Source organism: Crocodylus siamensis, chromosome 1 (genome assembly GCF_052110815.1).
Source record: "Crocodylus siamensis isolate JL-2025a chromosome 1, ASM5211081v1, whole genome shotgun sequence".
Taxonomy (NCBI): domain Eukaryota; kingdom Metazoa; phylum Chordata; order Crocodylia; family Crocodylidae; genus Crocodylus; species Crocodylus siamensis.
The window spans coordinates 201,779,635-201,797,048 of NC_143395.1; the positions used below are offsets into that span (position 1 = coordinate 201,779,635).

Consider the following 17,414-nt stretch of genomic DNA (forward strand, 5'->3'; position numbering starts at 1 on the left):
CCACTGCCATTTTTTCAGTGCGGTGACACGTGGCAATGCTGATACACATGGCATGTGGGTGCTTTTAGTTAACATAGTTTGCTAATTAAAGCTTCTGGTCCCCTGCCACATCTGAAGAAGGTGGAATAATGCTCCATGTTCCTAGTACCTCACAATGAGGTAGATTTAATGTGCATTAACTAAAGTATTTAATGCACATGTAATTGCACCCTGGCAAGTGCGTGGGAGGGGCTTAGGGAGGAGAGGAGGATGTAGCCCTAGGGGGTCTGTCCTGAGGAGAAGGGGGGCAGGACGCGTGGAAGGAGGGGCTGAAGGAAGACCAAGGGCAGATGAAGAGGGGAGAGCGAAGGAAGGGTTAGCCTCCAGAGAGCCCATCCGGGCAGCAGGGAGGCTGCGGAGGGCGAAGAGCAGGCAGAGGAGCCCGAAAGGGCAGCGCGAGAAGCCTCACACCACGTCCGCTCACCAGAAACAGAGGACGGGGCGGGGCAGCAGGGCGAGACGCGCCCACTTTGGGCTCGGGGGCGGAGCCGCTTCTCGGGCGGCCTCCGTTCGAGCGTGGGGAAGTTTGCCCCTCGCCGGCGCCTGTAGGGAAGGGGGCGCGGCCTGGGCTCTTCCACGCCTCTCATTGGCGGAGCGGACCGGCGGGCGCGGGAAGGCTTTGCAGTCTCTAGCGCTCTCCGGCATGTTCTGCGAGCGGGCGGTGGAGCTGGTCCGGGAGCTGCGGCGCGCCACCGATGGCAGCCTGCCCGCCTTCAGCGTGAGCCCCGCCCCGCCCCGCCTGTGTCGCGGGGGCGTCGGCCTGCGAGAGGGAGCGGGCGGAACGGCCCTGCTGCCCCCGTAGGCGGCCCCGGCCTAGGTGGCTTCCTCGTGGTCTGTGTTGTCAGGGTTGGCAGTAGTGTGTAGAGCTTAGATGATGGTTGGATGGGGCTGACGCTGCTTCAGGCAGGGGGTTGGATAAGATGCCCTCTGGGGTTACCTTTTAGCCCTACTTCTGAGCAATTCTTAAACTCCTGCCCCAGACCTCCCTTGCCAGTGTCAGGGTTTTACTTGTTGTCGCTTCTCTCTTTACATAAAAAGAGGCAGGCTGCAGCAACTTAGCATCTTCTAGAGCAGAGTCATACAGAAGTAGGGCTGGAAGGGACATCTGGAGGCCATCTAGCCCAGCTGCCTGCCTGAAGCAGGATCAGCAATGTCCAAACCATCCCATTCAAACCATAATCTAAACTGGACGTAAGACCGTTGTCAGATCTGGCCCAATATAGATCTGACATCCCAACCTGCCACAGGTAAAACAGGGGAGCCACAGCGGCCAACAGCTTGCCTCTACGAAATGTTGTCGGTGTATGCTCAAGAGGTGCTGGGTAGGACCATGCCCCCTGCTGGAGAGGAAGGCAAAAGCCCCACAACCCATACTGCTCTGATCCTGGGGTAAAAATCCTTCCTGCCTCTGAATATGGTGATCAGGCTGTTAGTTTGGCAGTTACAAGTACATGTGGCCTGTGAGTGGTTAAACTTTGTCTTGTGAGGGTTTCTCAGTGTTGCTGCTGCTGAAGATGCTGCATTGTTGTGGCTGTCCCTCCTCCCTCCACAGGCATGGTCCTTTGCCCACTGCCAAATTCTGGCTCTTCAGTCACTGTTGGCTGGATGGTGTAAACCATCCAGCATAACAGTATAGGAAGGGGTGTGCCCAAACATCTGCCTTGCCTGTTTTCTCATCAGGCTTTCAAGATTTTAATCATTTCAGATCATAATGACTTGGGTTATGTCACTTTAAGTCTCCCCGGAGTTGGAGGAGATCAGGACCCTTCTGGAACTGAAGTCTCTTGTTTGTTTGTTTGTTTGTTTGTTTGTTTTTAAGCGTTTTATTTTAGTTTTCAGGTTAACCTGTCTATGAAAGAGCACAGTGGTTATAATCTATATGATCAAAACTGCTTTTTATGTCAGAACATCTGCTGATGCCCTGCTTTTTGTGTTGCAGGAGGATGGGATCCGACAAGTTCTCGAGGAGATGAAAGCTTTATATGAACAGAACCAGGCTGATGTGTAAGTGCAGTTGCCTGGGTAGACAGCTGTCTACCCAGAGAAAAAAGGAGATGCAGGCATTTAATGTAGAAATGCCAGAAAAGAGCATCTTTGTTTTGTCATATGCATTAAAGGAGACCTACAGAGGTTATTTGAGTTTGTTCTTCTTTTGTGATTTTTAAATATGTTTTTTTTTTTTTTAAAGGTTCTTAAAATGCAACATACAAAAACAAAACAATATGCAAGTGGCAGGAACGATCATTCTTTACTGTCATGATGGAGCCTTCTGGTGGCAACCCTAGAGTTGTAAATTAGAAACCCCTTGTTTAATTGAAGGGACCAGGAGTCTAATCTTAATCAGTTGGTTTAATGGGTTAATCGGGCAGTGTTGCTCAAAATAACACTTTAAAAATAGCTTGGCATGGTGTGGATTAAAATATCTCCTATGCTTTCCTGTCTATCAGTGTGAAACCCACTTGTTTGGTCACCTGTAGAGGAATTGCTCAGTTGTGCAAGTCCATGTAGGCATGGAAAGGAGCCTCCCCCAATACAGGAAAGAAGCTGTTTTGTTCAGTATCGCCCTTCACAGAAAGGTGCAGTGTTTTACTTGTATTTAAAATATCTCTGAAATTCAGCCAAGGTGTGTATCAGGTTGAAAAGCAGAGTGGTCTGTTAATTATTGGGCAGTTCTTTTTTTGTGAATATTTTCAGAGAGATAAAAATCTCCCAATGCAGGTAAAACTAGTTTTGAGAACATACAAAACTGCAAACTGGTTGACAGGGTCAAGAGAAGCTGAGCCCTCATATTTACACACAGGTTCAAAAGTGTGAGGGGGGTGGAAAAAAGAATGCAGCAGTCTAATATGTTCAACGTCTTCATCAGTGACTTGGACGAGGGGGTAAAAAGCACCCTGTTCAAATTTGCTGATGACACTAAGATGTGGGCACGCTAGATGGGAGGAATAGGCTACAAGGGGACCTAGACAGGTTACAAGGGTGGGTGGACGAGAACAGGATGGGTTTTAACATTGACAAGTGCAAGGTGCTGCACCTGGGGAGGAAGAACCAGCACCATACCTACAGGCTGGGGAACTCTCTTCTCGTCAGTGCAGAGGCAGAAAAGGATCTTGGAGTCATCATTGATGCCAAGATGAACATGGGCCGGCAGTGTGGGGACACAGTCAGGAAGGCCAACCGCACCTTGTCATGCATCCACAGATACATCTCAAGCAGGTCCAAGGAGGTGATCCTCCCCCTCTATGCGGCGCTGGTCAGGCCGCAGCTGGAGTACTACGTCCAGTTCTGGGCGCTGCACTTCAGGAGGGATGTGGACAACATGGAGAGGGTCCAGAGGAGGGCCACTTGCATGATCAGGGGGCAGCAGGGTAGGACAGGACCTACGAGGAGAGGCTATGGGACCTGAACCTATTCAGCCTCCACAAGAGGAGGCTGTGGGGGGGGATCTAGTAGCCTGTTACAAACTAGTCAGGGGGGACCAGCAGGCATTGTGGGAGTCCCTGTTCCCCTGAGCACTTCCAGGAGTGACTAGGAATAACAGTCACAAGCTGGCAGGGGGTAGATTTAGGTTAGATATCAGGAGGCGCTACTTCACTGTCAGGGCGGCTAGGATCTGGAACCAACTTCCAAGAGAAGTGGCGCTGGCTCCTACCCTGGGGGTCTTTAAGAGGAGGCTAGATGTGCACCTTGCTGGGGTTGTTTGATCCCGGTACTCTTTCCTGCCATGGCAGGGGGGTCGGACTCGATCTGCTCAGGTCCCTTCCGACCCTACAAACTATGAAACTATGAACTATAAGGATGAGGACTTGCTGTTTATTACCTGCTCTGTATTAACTGTCTCCTGCCTGAGGGTAGGTGAAAGTGAAACTGGTAGCTTAGCTCTGTTTTGGCGGGGGGCGGGGTCTAAGCTGTCCCACTTTCTCTTTCACTTGCTGCAGTGTAAGAAATGCATAGACAGTTACCACAGAACAGCTGATAAGTGAGTCCCTGCTCCCCACACCCATGAACTTGCTGTCTTGTTTTCCTCTCCATACAGAGAGATTCCGAATTCAAACTGCATCTGCATCTTGCATAAATATAGCTTGGAAGGGGTAAAGGGTCTAGAGAAGGAATATCTTTTTGACTAAATATGTTATCAATATAACAGGACATCCTTTTTTTGCCTTTAACCAGAAACGAAGCAAAATCGGGACGAGGCAACTTGATCTCAACAATCAAGTTTCGTCATTGTTCTCTCTTGCGTAATCGTCGATGCATTATTGCCTATCTGTAAGTTTCCTAGTGGCAGGCATCCTGCACAGTAACCACCTCTGACCAGAGTACAGTCTGCATATGGAATCTCTAGGCAGCAGCAAACTGAAGAGATGTCACTAGCATTTTTTGTTTACAGTGCCTGGGAAGTTTTTGAGGCTTGATGTTCAGAGGTCTTTGAGCACCCATGACTCCACCTAACATTGCTGGGGCCCATGTGTGTTTAAAATGGAGCATCCAGAATCAGGGGCCACTGTAAAATATTAGCCTCCATATTTTTTTTCACAGTACTTAAATATATTCAGGAGGGGGCATTATTTATCTAGATGGGTATCTGAGCTACTAGTGATGGTTAAAATGAATACAGGAATGTCTCTGCGTTCCCTTCCTCTGCCAAGGCTTTGTTTTTGTCCAGTTGTATGATTTTAGTGAGGCTATGGAAGGAGTAACTAAATTCTGCAGTTCTTTTCGAAGACCCAAAGCTAGTGTCAGTCAGAAGTGGAGTCCCCATTCTTTGTAAGGTTAGTGTCGCCTTGTCATGAATGGAGTGCCTCTCATGTCTTGTGAACTCTTCCAGGTATGACCGGCTGCTTCGGATCCGAGCGCTTCGGTGGGAATATGGCAGCGTCTTGCCAAATGCCCTCCGATTCCACATGTCAGCAGAAGAAGTAAGCTGGCTTGGTTGTAAACTTTGACTTATAATTAACAGACTCAAAATGGAATGGAGGTTTTCTTGGGAGGATTTGGGAGGTCGTGGAAATTATTTATTTTCTCTGCAAAATCTAAATGCTTTAAATGGCAGTCTGTGAATACATGTGCTCTCTGCTGCTCTCAGGGCTCAATATCCAGCTGTTGAGTGCTTGGTAACTTACAGGTAGTGCTCAGCACCACTCCGGGTCCTCCAATTCCATAAAACCTGTCCTATTGTTGCCAGCAGCCACAGGTAGCGTGTCTCTGCATAGTAATCTCAGGTGCCTTTAACAACAGGTGATTGTCCAACAAAGCCATTAATGCTGTTACCATTGAGTAGCCTGGGATGAATCTGAATTATATTGGGTCTAGCAGGTTGGCTTTGCTTAACTGAGTTTATACTTGTTCCTGACTTCCCCAGCCTCTTGCTGAGAAAACAAAGGGTGGACACTGAGCAGTGATAATAGATGACATCCAGTTCATCAGGGGCAGGCAGCTTTGTTCTTGCTTGTGCTATTGTATGTTTGAAGAGGGAGGAGACTCTTACTGAATAAGGCACTTTCTCTTTTGCTTTGACATATAGTCCGAAGACTTGATTTGAAACTATTTGACTAACCAGAATGGCAGGAGTTTCCTCTTTGCAGGTTCTGTGCAGAGCCTGCATTGGATATCCAGTATTTTCAATAGTGTAAGTGTGCTGAATTTAGGGATTCAACGTGGGCTCTGGGTGGTAGATACAGGGTGCATCTACATATGCAAATAATCCTTGAGCAGTTTAGAGTAAACTCTCCCAGGCACGCATCTACATGTGCAGGGATGCAGGAGCAGATTTGTTGCTCCTAGCAGCAGACTGCTCCCTGCAGCTCTTCACCAGGCTCCTGCAGCAGCCAGGGGTAGCTCTAGGCTCCCCCTAGCTTCTAGCTCAGGGTCCAAGAGATGGCTGTCTCCTGGCAGGGGCTGGGACATTGGTCTCTGCCTCTAAGAGCTGTCTGCTGTTGGGTGCTGCAGGTGGGGACAGTGCCCCCTGCCCCAGCAACAGAATGCTCCCAGCCCTCACTCTGCAACTGTGGGGCCTGAGCTGGGAGCTCCTTCTCTCCCCAGTGCTGGCTCTGCTGTTGTGGGGCTGGGCTGGGAGAGAAGGATCTCCCACCTGGTCCCTGAGAGAAGGATTATCCCCACCTGGGCCCTGGTGACAGAGCCCACCACAGCAGCAGGCAGCTCTTGGGGGCAGGGACCAGTCTCCTGCCCCTTGCTGCCTAGCTGACCAGGAGCACATTTGCTCTTGGTTAGGCATCTACACATGCACTACTGTGCAGTAAGTAATCTCAAGTAAATTTGCTACTTGCATTTGCAGGTAGCAAGTTTACTTTCATTTAGACCCAATTACTGTGCAGTAAGTGTTTGCACACGTAGATGGTGATGCTTACTGCACATCTGTAATTACTTCTGATCTTGAGTAAAACATCTTGTGTAGACGTGCCCACAGGCTACAGGGCAGGAAAGCATTATTTGCACTTGTTAAATGGTTATAAGACATCAATCCCTGCCTGTTTCTCTGAATCCTGCCTATTGTAACCTCATGCGAACACTGAACATTTAGAAATTAAAAGTTGGTTTCTGTATCCTGTGTCTAGTGTGGCTTTCATCTGTCACTGTATTTGATGAAAGTCTTCATAGATAATTACTCTGCAAATTTTTGCCAAGGCATCTAATTGCTCTTCAAGTGTGAATGCACTGAATTCCCTGAACAGGCAGATATAATTGTTACTTGTCAGAGTAGAGGAAATGGAGGTAGGGAGCATGACCACATGTCCCATTGTGTTTGGTTTGTCCATGTGAGTCTTTGCCAGTATTGCAGTAATACAAGCTATACAGTTTCAAACTTCCTGCACATTGCCTGCAAGCATGGCTTTTGAAAGCAAGTGATTGGTTCCATCAGATGTCCTTATATCTACAGATGGAGTGGTTCAATCGGTATAAAAAGTCTCTGGCTACCTACATGAGGTCTTTGGGAGGCGAAGAAGGTCTGGACCTTACACAGGACATGAAACCTCCCAAAAGCTTATACATTGAAGTAAGTACGAGTTTGGGATCATTCATTACTTTTTTGTGAAAACATGTATTGCTGAGACAGGATGACTGACTAAACCACAAAAATAATTTGTACCAGGCAACATCCACCTACAACTTGGCAGCTGAGGCAGAGTTTCAGCATACTTAAGGCACCAAGTTCTGTCCCTTCTACTAATAAATACTACATCTGTGTGCCCAACAACCTTTTTCCCCATCACCCCCAGCTCTGAGGACTTGGACTGTCCCTTCTGTAGGACATTCTGACATTTCTCCAGGAAGCAGGAGGAGTTTCTGATTCAAAAGTTAGAATTAATGGTTCTTATAAAATGAAATGCACAGGAGATTGGTTGGGACCAATTCAACTTTGGATTTCAACTTTCAGTTATTTAAATTAATGGATACATTTGAAATTGGTGTTCTGTTTGATTTATTTAAAAGTATAGAACATCATGCAAATTGATGTTGTTTCAAGGCCAGTTATTGAAATGCTCTGTTCTGTGGAGATCAGAATGACATAAATTTTTGTTGAAATTTCCTATGGGTTTGTGTCAAAGCACTGTTTTCTGGTGGGGGAAGGAGGAAATACTGTTAGAAAAATTTTGACCGGCCTCACTGGAATCCCTTCCCTTGGCTTTTTCCACCTTGACAGGAGACTCCAGGCCCTTGGTTTCTTTCAATAAATATTACATAAGTAGATGCAGAGAGAATTGGCATCAGCAGAGGAAGCAGAACAAGGGAGCTGACCCACAATTAAGCTTGAAGCTGCTTCATTTTGTATTGTCTCCCTGTGCTAGGTTGGGATAAATGCCTCTGTATCTAACACTGTCCTGGTGACCTGTGCTGAAGAACTAGAAATTTAACAGTTTCATCCCTGGGTTCCTTGTGCTGTGAGATGTCCTTGTGCTTCTTCCTCCTTTTTAGGTTCGATGCTTGAAAGATTATGGAGAATTTGAGATTGAAGATGGCACAACAATTCTGCTGAAGAAGAACAGCCAGGTATCCTATGACAAGGGAGAAGGCCTATCATGGAGCCAGAACCAAAGCTTAGAGACATAGCAACTAGCTAGGGCAATCACCTGCCCTTGATGCTCTCCCTTTAATTCTTTTCCCATGGCTAGACCTATTTACTTCACCACAGCACAGAAGTACATGCAATGGGTAGTGATTTTTTTTTTTTTTTTTTTTTCTGGCGGGGTTGAGACATTAGTGGCTACAGTTTGAGCTGCCATATGGCACGGTGCTATGGGTCTGGTAAAAACATAACAGGGGCAAGGGCTCAGCTTCCTCAAAAACCCTAGTGCCTCTTGTCTGTGCTCCAATAATGTGTGAGAAGATGAGGTTAAAGTTAAACGCATGGTTTCTACCTTGAACTCCAAACAAGCTTCTTTCTTCCTTTCTTTCTTTCTCAGCACTTTTTACCACGATGGAAGTGTGAACAGCTGATCAGACAAGGTATCCTGGAGCATGTTTTGTCCTAGCTGGACCCACCACCCATCTCTAAAAGGAATCAGATGTGTTTTTAGCATGATTTTTAACAGTGACAGCCATGTGTCTGCATTCTGCTTGGAAACTCACTCCAAAGTGCATCCCTCACCTGTTATTAGGAGATGTTCAGTATCTCTTTACTGAATATCTAAGCAGAAGTATTTTTCAGCATTTTAAACAGGTGCTAACTGGTAACCTAGCGAACTTCAAGTCCAAGTGGTATCAGGAGCTTCATCTGCCCGCTTCCCCTGACTACTCTGATTTTTACAAGTGCATCGTCTTATGTTTTATCAAGTTCTGTGTAGTGGGGAAGCATGAAACTGGCTGACATGCCCAGTGGGGTCAAGTGCACAGTGAAGCATCTGAAAGCACCAAGAACAATTTCTCTAACATCTTCCAGAGTTACTGAGACTGACCTTTAAACTGCCTTTTACAATAGAACAGATAGGATGTTTCTTGTAGACAGTTTTATGTTATGTTGTATCCATTAAAAATATACTTTATAATCTATTTGCCTCCAGGGTCTTTTGTGAGGAAGTCTCATCTGGGACTGTTGCAGGCATGCTACTACAATCTGAATGGGAATGAACTCTTGGATACAAAGAGCTGGGACAGGTTCCTGGCCCAGGCTAAGACATCCTCAGAATCTGACTAGAACACCCCCTTCTTACTCTCTTACTATACAAAATGGTTGCCCAGCTCCAGTGTTTGGGATCCACAACCTTAGAATGAGCCCTTTGGGCTTTTTTTGTACTGGGTCATCTCTGTGAGCTCCATGGCCCACAACCACCACAGCAGTCCCAAGCCCAGGGACTAGATTCCCTGGCCGCCATGGAGGCCTACAGGGTTCTATCCCTTACTTTTAAGAGTGGCTCTGGGCTGTCACACTGTTGCAGGGAGAGAGAGCCTGGCTCTAGCCATTCTAGTTCTGTTTACAGCTGTGCTGTCAGATCATTGCCAGCAGCAAAGCAATCCCAGCAACTGCAATTAGCTATGCTGTTAGGCTGGAGAAGTGTGCCCAGGCATCAATGAGGTACAAGAAAAAATGTTCTGAGGCCAAGGGGCAAATGCAAGTTGATACACTGATTAAATAATGCATCTGAGGATCTGCCTTTGTGCAGATCCACTGCAGTCCTCTCACATTATCAGTTGTTGAAGATGTACTACCTGGGATATGTACTCCATTTCTCATGTCAGGAATGTGTCTGGCCTATTGAACAAAATCAATCTCCACACACATCTCTTCTGGCAGTTACTGTTGGATACAAAGGCCAGTGGGCACAGGCCTAGCCTCAGAAGAGTATATTTATAGAAGTATATTTAGGTCCACCTTGTAGTGATAAAAGTTATAATTCAGAAATACTCTCTAATTTAGACAAGTAAGGAAGTGGGGAGTTGAGAGGTAGTTCCTTAGTTATGGAGGAAGTAGAGATGAAACAACAGGAGTGCCCATTGTCCCACAACTAATGTGTTTAATTCTTTCTCGTTCATGTATGTATATGCCTGTCTTTATTGCAAATTAACACTATACATCTGATCTCCATCGACTGGAGGCCATTGGACAATGGGGAGTTTCATAGCTATTGTAAGCCTGATCTCATCCCCTGTTGGGGCACTGGTCTGCCATGCAGTAGAGAGAAACAGTGTTCCTACAGGAAGGTATGAGGCCGTGGGGTTACCTCCTCCTACCTCTCTAGCTTTGTCCCCATGGTTCTTTATTCCTAGCAATCCATAGATTGTAAGCAGAGGTGGGAATGGGAGCTGCTGGGGTTGTGAGACCAGAGGGGGCCCAAGAACAGGCTAACTGTATGAGATCCCTGGAAGCACACCTCAGGTGAAAGACATGACCTGAATTCCATTCAACAAAGGATTTCACCTGCTTGAAGCCCAATAACTTGGGTTTGTCTGAAGGATTTCTTCCAGAAAAGCATCCTACCCCAATCTGAAGATGAACAAAGAACCCACTTTGTCCAGGGGCAACTTCTTCCAAAAGTCAGTCAACCTTGCTGAGGAAATCTTATTTCCAACCTGAATTTCTCTGCCTTCATTTTCCCTTGCTGCTTCTTGCAATGCCCTTTTCTGCTGGACTGAAGAGCCTCTTAATGCCAGATGTCTTCTTGAAGGCTACTCTGTACTGTGACGTGGTTGCTCCCTGTCCACTCCATGATTGAGGTTCTTAAGTCTTATACTGGAAGCTGTTGTTATCTTTCCCTTGCTTGCTTTCCATATACTCTGTCTCATTTGCCATCTTTTTAACTTGATTCCTTGAATTTTAATCCCTCCTTTCCCATCTAGTTGTTCTTACCAGCTCCTTTTTCTCTTTTGCTGCCTTTCCCTCCCAGGATCACAGCTCTGTTCTTCCCACCTGCAATCTGCTTCCCCATTGCTAATCTGCTCTCTGTGCTCTGCCCAGCAGCAAGTTTCTTCTGGGCCAATGGGTGGTTTATGCTCACACCCTGAGCCATGGGGCACCAGGTGTGCACCCCTGCAGAGCCATCTGGATGAATTGCCAGGTGTAGTATGAAGTAGGGAGACGTCGAGCGATACTGAGGTGTTGAAGAACTGAGAAACCAAACTGAAGAGTACCAGGCATACTTTGCCCTCTAAACAGAAGGGCAGGGTGCAAGAAACAACATGCCCTTGCACCTGCATGCCAGCCCCAGCAGTGCCTTATAGCAGAGGAAACAAATGGGGCCTGGAGTGATGTCTGAGGTAGTGGGCCTCTCCCAGCCACAGGTGAGGAAGGAAGACAGGACCAGGGCAGACTTTGGCAGCAGTGAGGAACTGGACGTGACCCCTACCTTTGATGCTATGGGGCTTTATGAGGACCTGCTGTACAGCATCTATGCTTACAGTGCAAGGCTGGATGAAGCAAGCCATGGCCCATCCTCTACCCCAGAGAAGCCAATTCCCTGCCCACTTGAGGGTGGTTGGATTGGGGCATGTGCTTTGGGAGAGAGGGTGGAAATCTTTTCCTGTCTTTGGGTGGCTGGATGTCAGCTGGGGCCTCTCTCTGATTGTGGGGGCAGGTCCCCTGTGTCTTGGGAGGATGGCTGGGTTGGGGTATTTTTCCTCTGCTCTAGCACTAGTGTCACACAACCCTGGGCAGCAGCTGTGGCTGCATTTCTACTGGACCTCGCATAGCAGCAGGGATGGATGTCTCTCTGGTTGGATGTGATTTCTTTGTAGCAGGCTGCTTTGGAGAGAGAAGTCTCAGGGATGTGTTGCTGGCCTTGCAGAAAGCATGAATTCTGTCAGCAACCTGTCTGGGTCCCTTCCATCAGCAAAGTCATTTTTTTCTGAATGTGGCAATTCCACTAGTTCCCAGGTTTTCCTTTTGAGGATCTCTAATTAAAAATAATAGGAATAGAAAACATTGTCTTGTGGGCCCCATGTGCACATTGTTAATAGGGCATACACTCAGTTCTTTGTTTCACTGGTGCCTCTTAAGTTCCTACTCAAAGCAGTCTTCTGCAAGGCTGTTTCTGAACCACAGCCTTTGCATGAAAGTGGAAATCTTCCCATTCTTCACTCATGTAGGCAGTCACAACCCTCAGCCTCCTTTCCATGTGTGCATCACTGTTCCTTGCTCTTCCTTTAGATATGAAGGACTCTGACTTCTTGGGTATAGAGACCCCTCTCTGGGCCACAGTTTGCAGAACTGCAGCCCCTGAACTTCTGGGCAGGGTCTCCAACCTTTCAATATTGCGAAGTACCAAACCAAGGTGCCCCAGGCAGCCCTGGGGTCCTGTATTCCTGAAACACCAAGAGGTTATCATTCACAAGATGGTGCGAGTGCTTATAAATTGTATCCAGAAGGTTTAAATGTATTGTTCTGCTTTTTGTCTTTACAGTTTTTAAGTTTACCAATAATCTTTTTTTCTTGGCAGTGATGAACTAACTCTGGAGTGAATCAAGTGGCATTTTGTGGCCCTGGAGAGAAATGGAAGCATCATGCTCTGTGATCTGTACAACATGCTCACCATTGTGCAAGCTGCTATTTTCTGTAACACCAAAAGGAAGGTATGGTGCAAACAATTGCAGGCATGATGCTTGCTTGTACATTGGTGGCTGTATTGTTTCCCTGCACATTCAGGGGAGATGGATTGTTAGCCATGGGAATTGAAGCAAGTCCTCCAGGCTCAAAGAACAACCACTGTACAAAACAATTAGCTTTAAATAAGAGAGGCATCATGGGGCTGAAGCCAGAGGGAACTCCACTCCAGCCTGAGGGATCCAGTTTCTTGTTGCTCTTGCCCAGATTCTTCCTAGTTCTGCTCTCCATCCCCTCTCACACCTGCTGACTCTTGGTGACCCTATGGCTTGGTTTACTGGTTCAGGGCACAGGCAAAATGAATTTGCACAAAAGAGGAAATGCCTTTGGTGGGTCTATACCAAGGAGGGGAGAGGAAGGGAGAAGCTGGCTCCATTGAGCAGTCACCACCTGGTATACATTTGTGCAGGGTCCCTCTCCCAGAAGCACAGCGCTGGCCCTCCCCATGCCTGATTTGACAACCGTGTGTGGAAGATGCCTGTTGTGGAACTCACCTGCAGCACAGGCACCTTGGAGAGGGTCTGCTCTGTACCACAAGGACTTATGGTCTTTATCTACTAGTGAGCTTTGCAGGTGTTCACATGAGGACTTACAGTCCCTGTGGCGGCATTAATTGAAGCTGGCACTGGGTCACTGCTTTCATGTTCCCCAGACTGCCTGCTGCCTCCCTCCCAAAACTATAGTTTTCAGGAGTAGCCAGTGAAGTGTCTTGTAGCTCCTCCAACATGTGTTTTGTTTTTGAGATGCTTTGATAGAATTTTGTCAAGTGTGTCCAGCAAAACTGTATGGTAGGAACAGTATAATGGTATCTGTACACAGCTAAAGCAAAATGCCCTGGCTCTGTACACAGGTGGACTAACAGAGAAGATGAGAGAAGCCAATTTCACAGTTTCATCAGTGCCATGGGGACACACCACAGAAGATGAGAATTTGGGAGTTCAGATCCAGTGCCAGACAAGTGGATTGGAGTCCGCTGGGCAAGGATTTCTCCTGGGCCCCATAGGAGGGTTTTGGACAAAGTTGTGCTTTCACTTCTATACTTGAAAGCCCCTTCCCCTTTTCAGCCTCATTTATGAGGCTTCTAGAAGAAGCTGTGTGATGTACATTGAAAGTCTTGAGAATTCTGAGATCCATGACTTGCCTCTAACTTTCTGTGATGGACTTTGTGAATAGCATTGCCATCTACATCCTGTGCAATACTGAGCAGTACTACTCCACTCGCACAGTGTGCTGTGTACCCAGATATGCCTCTCATTCCTGCTCAAAGAGGTATGATGACAGTTGCTTTCTAACTCAGTATACAGGTGGTGCACACCAGGCTTTAGAAAGACCCGGTGGGCACATGTAGAATGGCTGTTCCTCAACCAAAATCCAGGTGGAAAAAGCTGTGTTGGTCTCAGTGAAAAGGCAGATATGGCAGTATACATATGCCCCATTATTGCTGTGCTGTTGTATGCTGCACTTTCATCATATGCTCAACCTAAGTTCTCCCTCTTGTTTTCAGTTACTGGTATTATTTAAAGATATGCTGAAGATAGTAGGCTTGGAGAGTTCCTTTTTTACCCTGTTTGTTACTTCTCAGGCAGATCTAAACAAACCCAAGAGAAAAGGAAAACCTTTTAACAGGACTGGCTCTGACTGCCTACACCCTGTTTGGGGCCCTAACAACATAAACTCTTCAATTTTTTCTGCCGTCATTTGAGTACCTAAAACACTTGTGTTTTGACTGATCAGATGTACTGGGCACCTCCAGCTCTATTTAATAGGCTCTGTGTGCTCAACACTGTTGAAAAATTGGACCCCCACATCCTTCAGGTGCCCAATTATTAGAACAAAAAACTCTGGTCACTATACCTAAAAGTGTGAATTTTTTTTTTAATTACTTTTCATCACGTCTGGCTCAAAGCACAGTTTCTTGCTTAACACACTTGGAGAAAAGAGTTAAATTTCAAGTCTGGAAAGTACTGGACTTCTAGCTGTAGGTGTGCAGCTTGAACGGGAGTTCAAGTCTTTGCGCTCACTTTCAACAGGTTTAACTAGCATTCTTCCTGTTGTACGTATTACAGCAACAAAGATAGATAATTTTTACTGAGAATTTATCCAACCAAAGAACTCCAAGGGATGGTAAGGGTGTAAAATTTAGCACCCCAGCACCTACCAGTTCTATCTGTGGGTTCCTGCAAAAGCTGAACTTGGACCCCACTCGATTTGATACCATGCTGAAGGGTCTTTCGTTCTTGTGCCATGTTTGTATGCCCTTTTCATCTCTAGTTGAGAACACATTAAGTCTCTTGAGTTCACCTTCAGCAGGAGTGGAGGAGAAAGTGTTTTTCTGTCTCTTGAATGATTCTGAGAGTTCATAAGTCTTTCCCATTCCACACCAGGGTAGCCCTGAGCCATCTCAGGGGTTATTTTTTTACTGATGAAATAAAGACTCAGATGCACTAGGCCACAGCATACCCAACAGCCTGTAAGAGAGTTGATCTTGCATCATCCTTGCTCTGCCCAATTCTAACCTGGATGTGCACCACAGGATGGATTGGCTCCCCCTCCCTCCTGTCAGCACAATGTTTTTCAGAGTGTGACAAAACCAAAGCCAAGTTGGATGTTGCTGGGATGTATAGTCAGTGCTATCACAAGGCCAGTGCAGTATCCAGCACTAGGCACTAGATGCCTCTCATAGGCTACAAATGATTGCTGAAGGGGAATGTTGTTCCAATCAGAGACTACCTGGATCTAATGGTACAGTTGGTACTGTTGAAGCTTTCATGACAGGAGCTTGGACCCAGGTTTAACCTCTTTGCTATCAGTGCTTGTGGGGCTTTTGTTTAATGCAGGGGCAGTGAGCTGAAGCAAACCACAACTCCACTGTCTGGGATGCAAGTTGCTAAGCCTTAGGGAGCACCAGCCAGAACAAAAGCAGAGAGCAGCTGGAAAGCCAACAGGCTGGGAACTTTCACCGTGATGAGTGGTGGGCCTGGGAAGGCTCAGAGGTGCAGGGAAAATAGGAATGAGCCCCTGGAAGGAGGAGGTGATATCAGGATCTGGATAAGGCCCCTGGAGGAGGTCTGTGACTGGGCTGGCTTGTCCTGCTTCTAGAAGAAGACTCTGTGATATGGAAGGGCAGCTTCCTGCAGCAGTGAGATGTCTTCTTCACTCACAATCCCTACCATGTTTTGCAGCTGGGTGGGTGGGTGAGACTACCCTTCCCATCAGGCTTAGCAGGCCATGGACACAAGGGGTGCTATATCCAGGAGCAGGAGCAGCCTGGAAGGTTCTGTTTGCCATGGACAGCAAGGTAGCCAGTCCTGGGAAGGGAGGAAGTCTCTGGCCCAAGGGCAGTCAGTGGGTAAAGAGGACAAAGAGGCCCTGGCAGGAGGAAGCCACAGTACTTGCAGCCTCTCCCAAGCCAGAGCTGGGACAAGGAGGTTTCTGTTCAGGCTTGTTGGGAATGAGGAGCCTGGTCAGATTCTCCTGCAGACAGAGCAGCACGAAAGTGCCCCAGCACCTTCACTGACCCTGTGGGGCACAGAATCCTGTTGATTCCTGCTGCAGGATCAGGATGCTTGTGGACACTGATCTCCTTTTTTCATTAGGTCTTCCTCGAGCTGCAAGACGCTGTAGGAGGTGGCTCCATGGAGAAGTTACCATTAAAGGACATTGGGTGGTAGATTCACAGCATGTCAGGTACTCCATAGTAAGTTTCCATGTGTATACTCTAACCCTGTGTTAAGTACAAGATGGCTCACCCCCGAGGGAAAGTAGGGTGGGCCCTTGGCATGTACTGTAGGATAAGGGCAACATCCTCATTTACTTAACACTCCCAAATGGCATTTAGCCAGTTTTGTAATGGCTGATTTTTGGCAGTTGCCCAGATTCTGATCTTATTCTAGGTGCAGTATGGACATGGAAAATCCACAGGACTGCTTAGCATGTGAGGTACCCTGCTCCCTGGCTAGTCAGGTGCATGGCTCTGTGTGCAAGTACCGGAACACAGGTCCTGAAATTCTGGCCTGGCACAAATGGAGAGGCTGAAGAAGACTTCAGGAAGTGGGAGACTCCGGTTCTAGGTCCTGCCCTACTCTTACCCAGAGAGGACTGGAATTTCTCTCTCTGACTTCTCAGCACATTGCTCCAGTCACCACAACAAAAGGTCAGGCATTATCCAGTCCCAGCTCCAGCACTCCTCTTGAAGCTGACCCTCTGCACCAGGTATTTAATAGGCATTGGTGACAGAGGCTGGAAAGCAGCAGGTAACCTTCTGCCCCAGTGGCAGCAAGGGTCCAAGCTAGAGCCCAGGGCCCCTACCTTCCCCCACAACAGCATCCATTTAATCTTCTAGCTCAGTCTGGTCTTTCTGGGTGCACACATCTCCCTGGCTTGATTGCCCAGGAACCAGAATAAAAATGTAAAATAAAGTAAAATTCAGCTCTTGTGAAATAAAGTGCCTGAAAGTGTCTTTGGGGTCAATTAATCTTCAGGTTTAAACCTCTCTTTCCTGTTGGAGTTGTTCCACTTCACCTATTCACTAGGCCCAAGATAAACGACAATGATTTGGGAGATACAGCGCTCAACTCGAATGTGAGTAACTTGCATCTCCCACATTTGGGGCAGAGATTCTGTCCTCTATATCCTAATAAGCACTTGCACCTGGGTCTTATCAACCACCATCGCAGGGTGTGAAACTGGCTGACATGCCCAGTAGTGTCAAGTACACAGTGAACCATCTGAAAGCACAGAGAACAATTTCTCCTGCATCTTTCCAGAGTGATCCTAGGTTGTCACTGAGTATATAATGCTTATACTGAGACTTTAACTTTAA

The 17,414-nt window shown here is 47.1% G+C and overlaps 1 protein-coding gene across 2 annotated transcripts; it reads left to right on the forward strand.

Moving 5' to 3' along the window:
* The first annotated feature begins 600 nt into the window (after positions 1-600).
* GINS1 (GINS complex subunit 1) lies at positions 601-9,046 on the forward strand. 2 transcript variants are annotated; one of them, XM_090052530.1, is made up of 7 exons: positions 601-757; positions 1,979-2,043; positions 4,213-4,308; positions 4,868-4,958; positions 6,938-7,054; positions 7,975-8,049; positions 8,463-9,046. In XM_090052530.1, exons 1-7 carry the CDS (start codon positions 683-685, stop codon positions 8,529-8,531), a joined length of 588 nt encoding a protein of 195 aa, XP_089908656.1. In that variant the 5' UTR covers positions 601-682; the 3' UTR covers positions 8,532-9,046. The 2 variants fall into 2 exon arrangements, with proteins under 2 accessions (XP_089908656.1, XP_089908666.1); XM_090052540.1 differs by lacking the exon at positions 601-757 and adding an exon at positions 778-856.
* Positions 9,047-17,414: the final 8,368 nt, after the last annotated feature.

Excerpts from the sequence above, each read along its gene's own strand:
- GINS1 (XM_090052530.1), top strand. The coding sequence starts at position 683 with ATGTTCTGCGAGCGGGCGGTGGAGCTGGTCCGGGAGCTGCGGCGCGCC. Across the intron at positions 758-1,978 it reads GCAGCCTGCCCGCCTTCAGC|GAGGATGGGATCCGACAAGT; the intron begins GTGAGCCCCGCC and ends TTTGTGTTGCAG. Across the intron at positions 4,309-4,867 it reads CGATGCATTATTGCCTATCT|GTATGACCGGCTGCTTCGGA; the intron begins GTAAGTTTCCTA and ends GAACTCTTCCAG.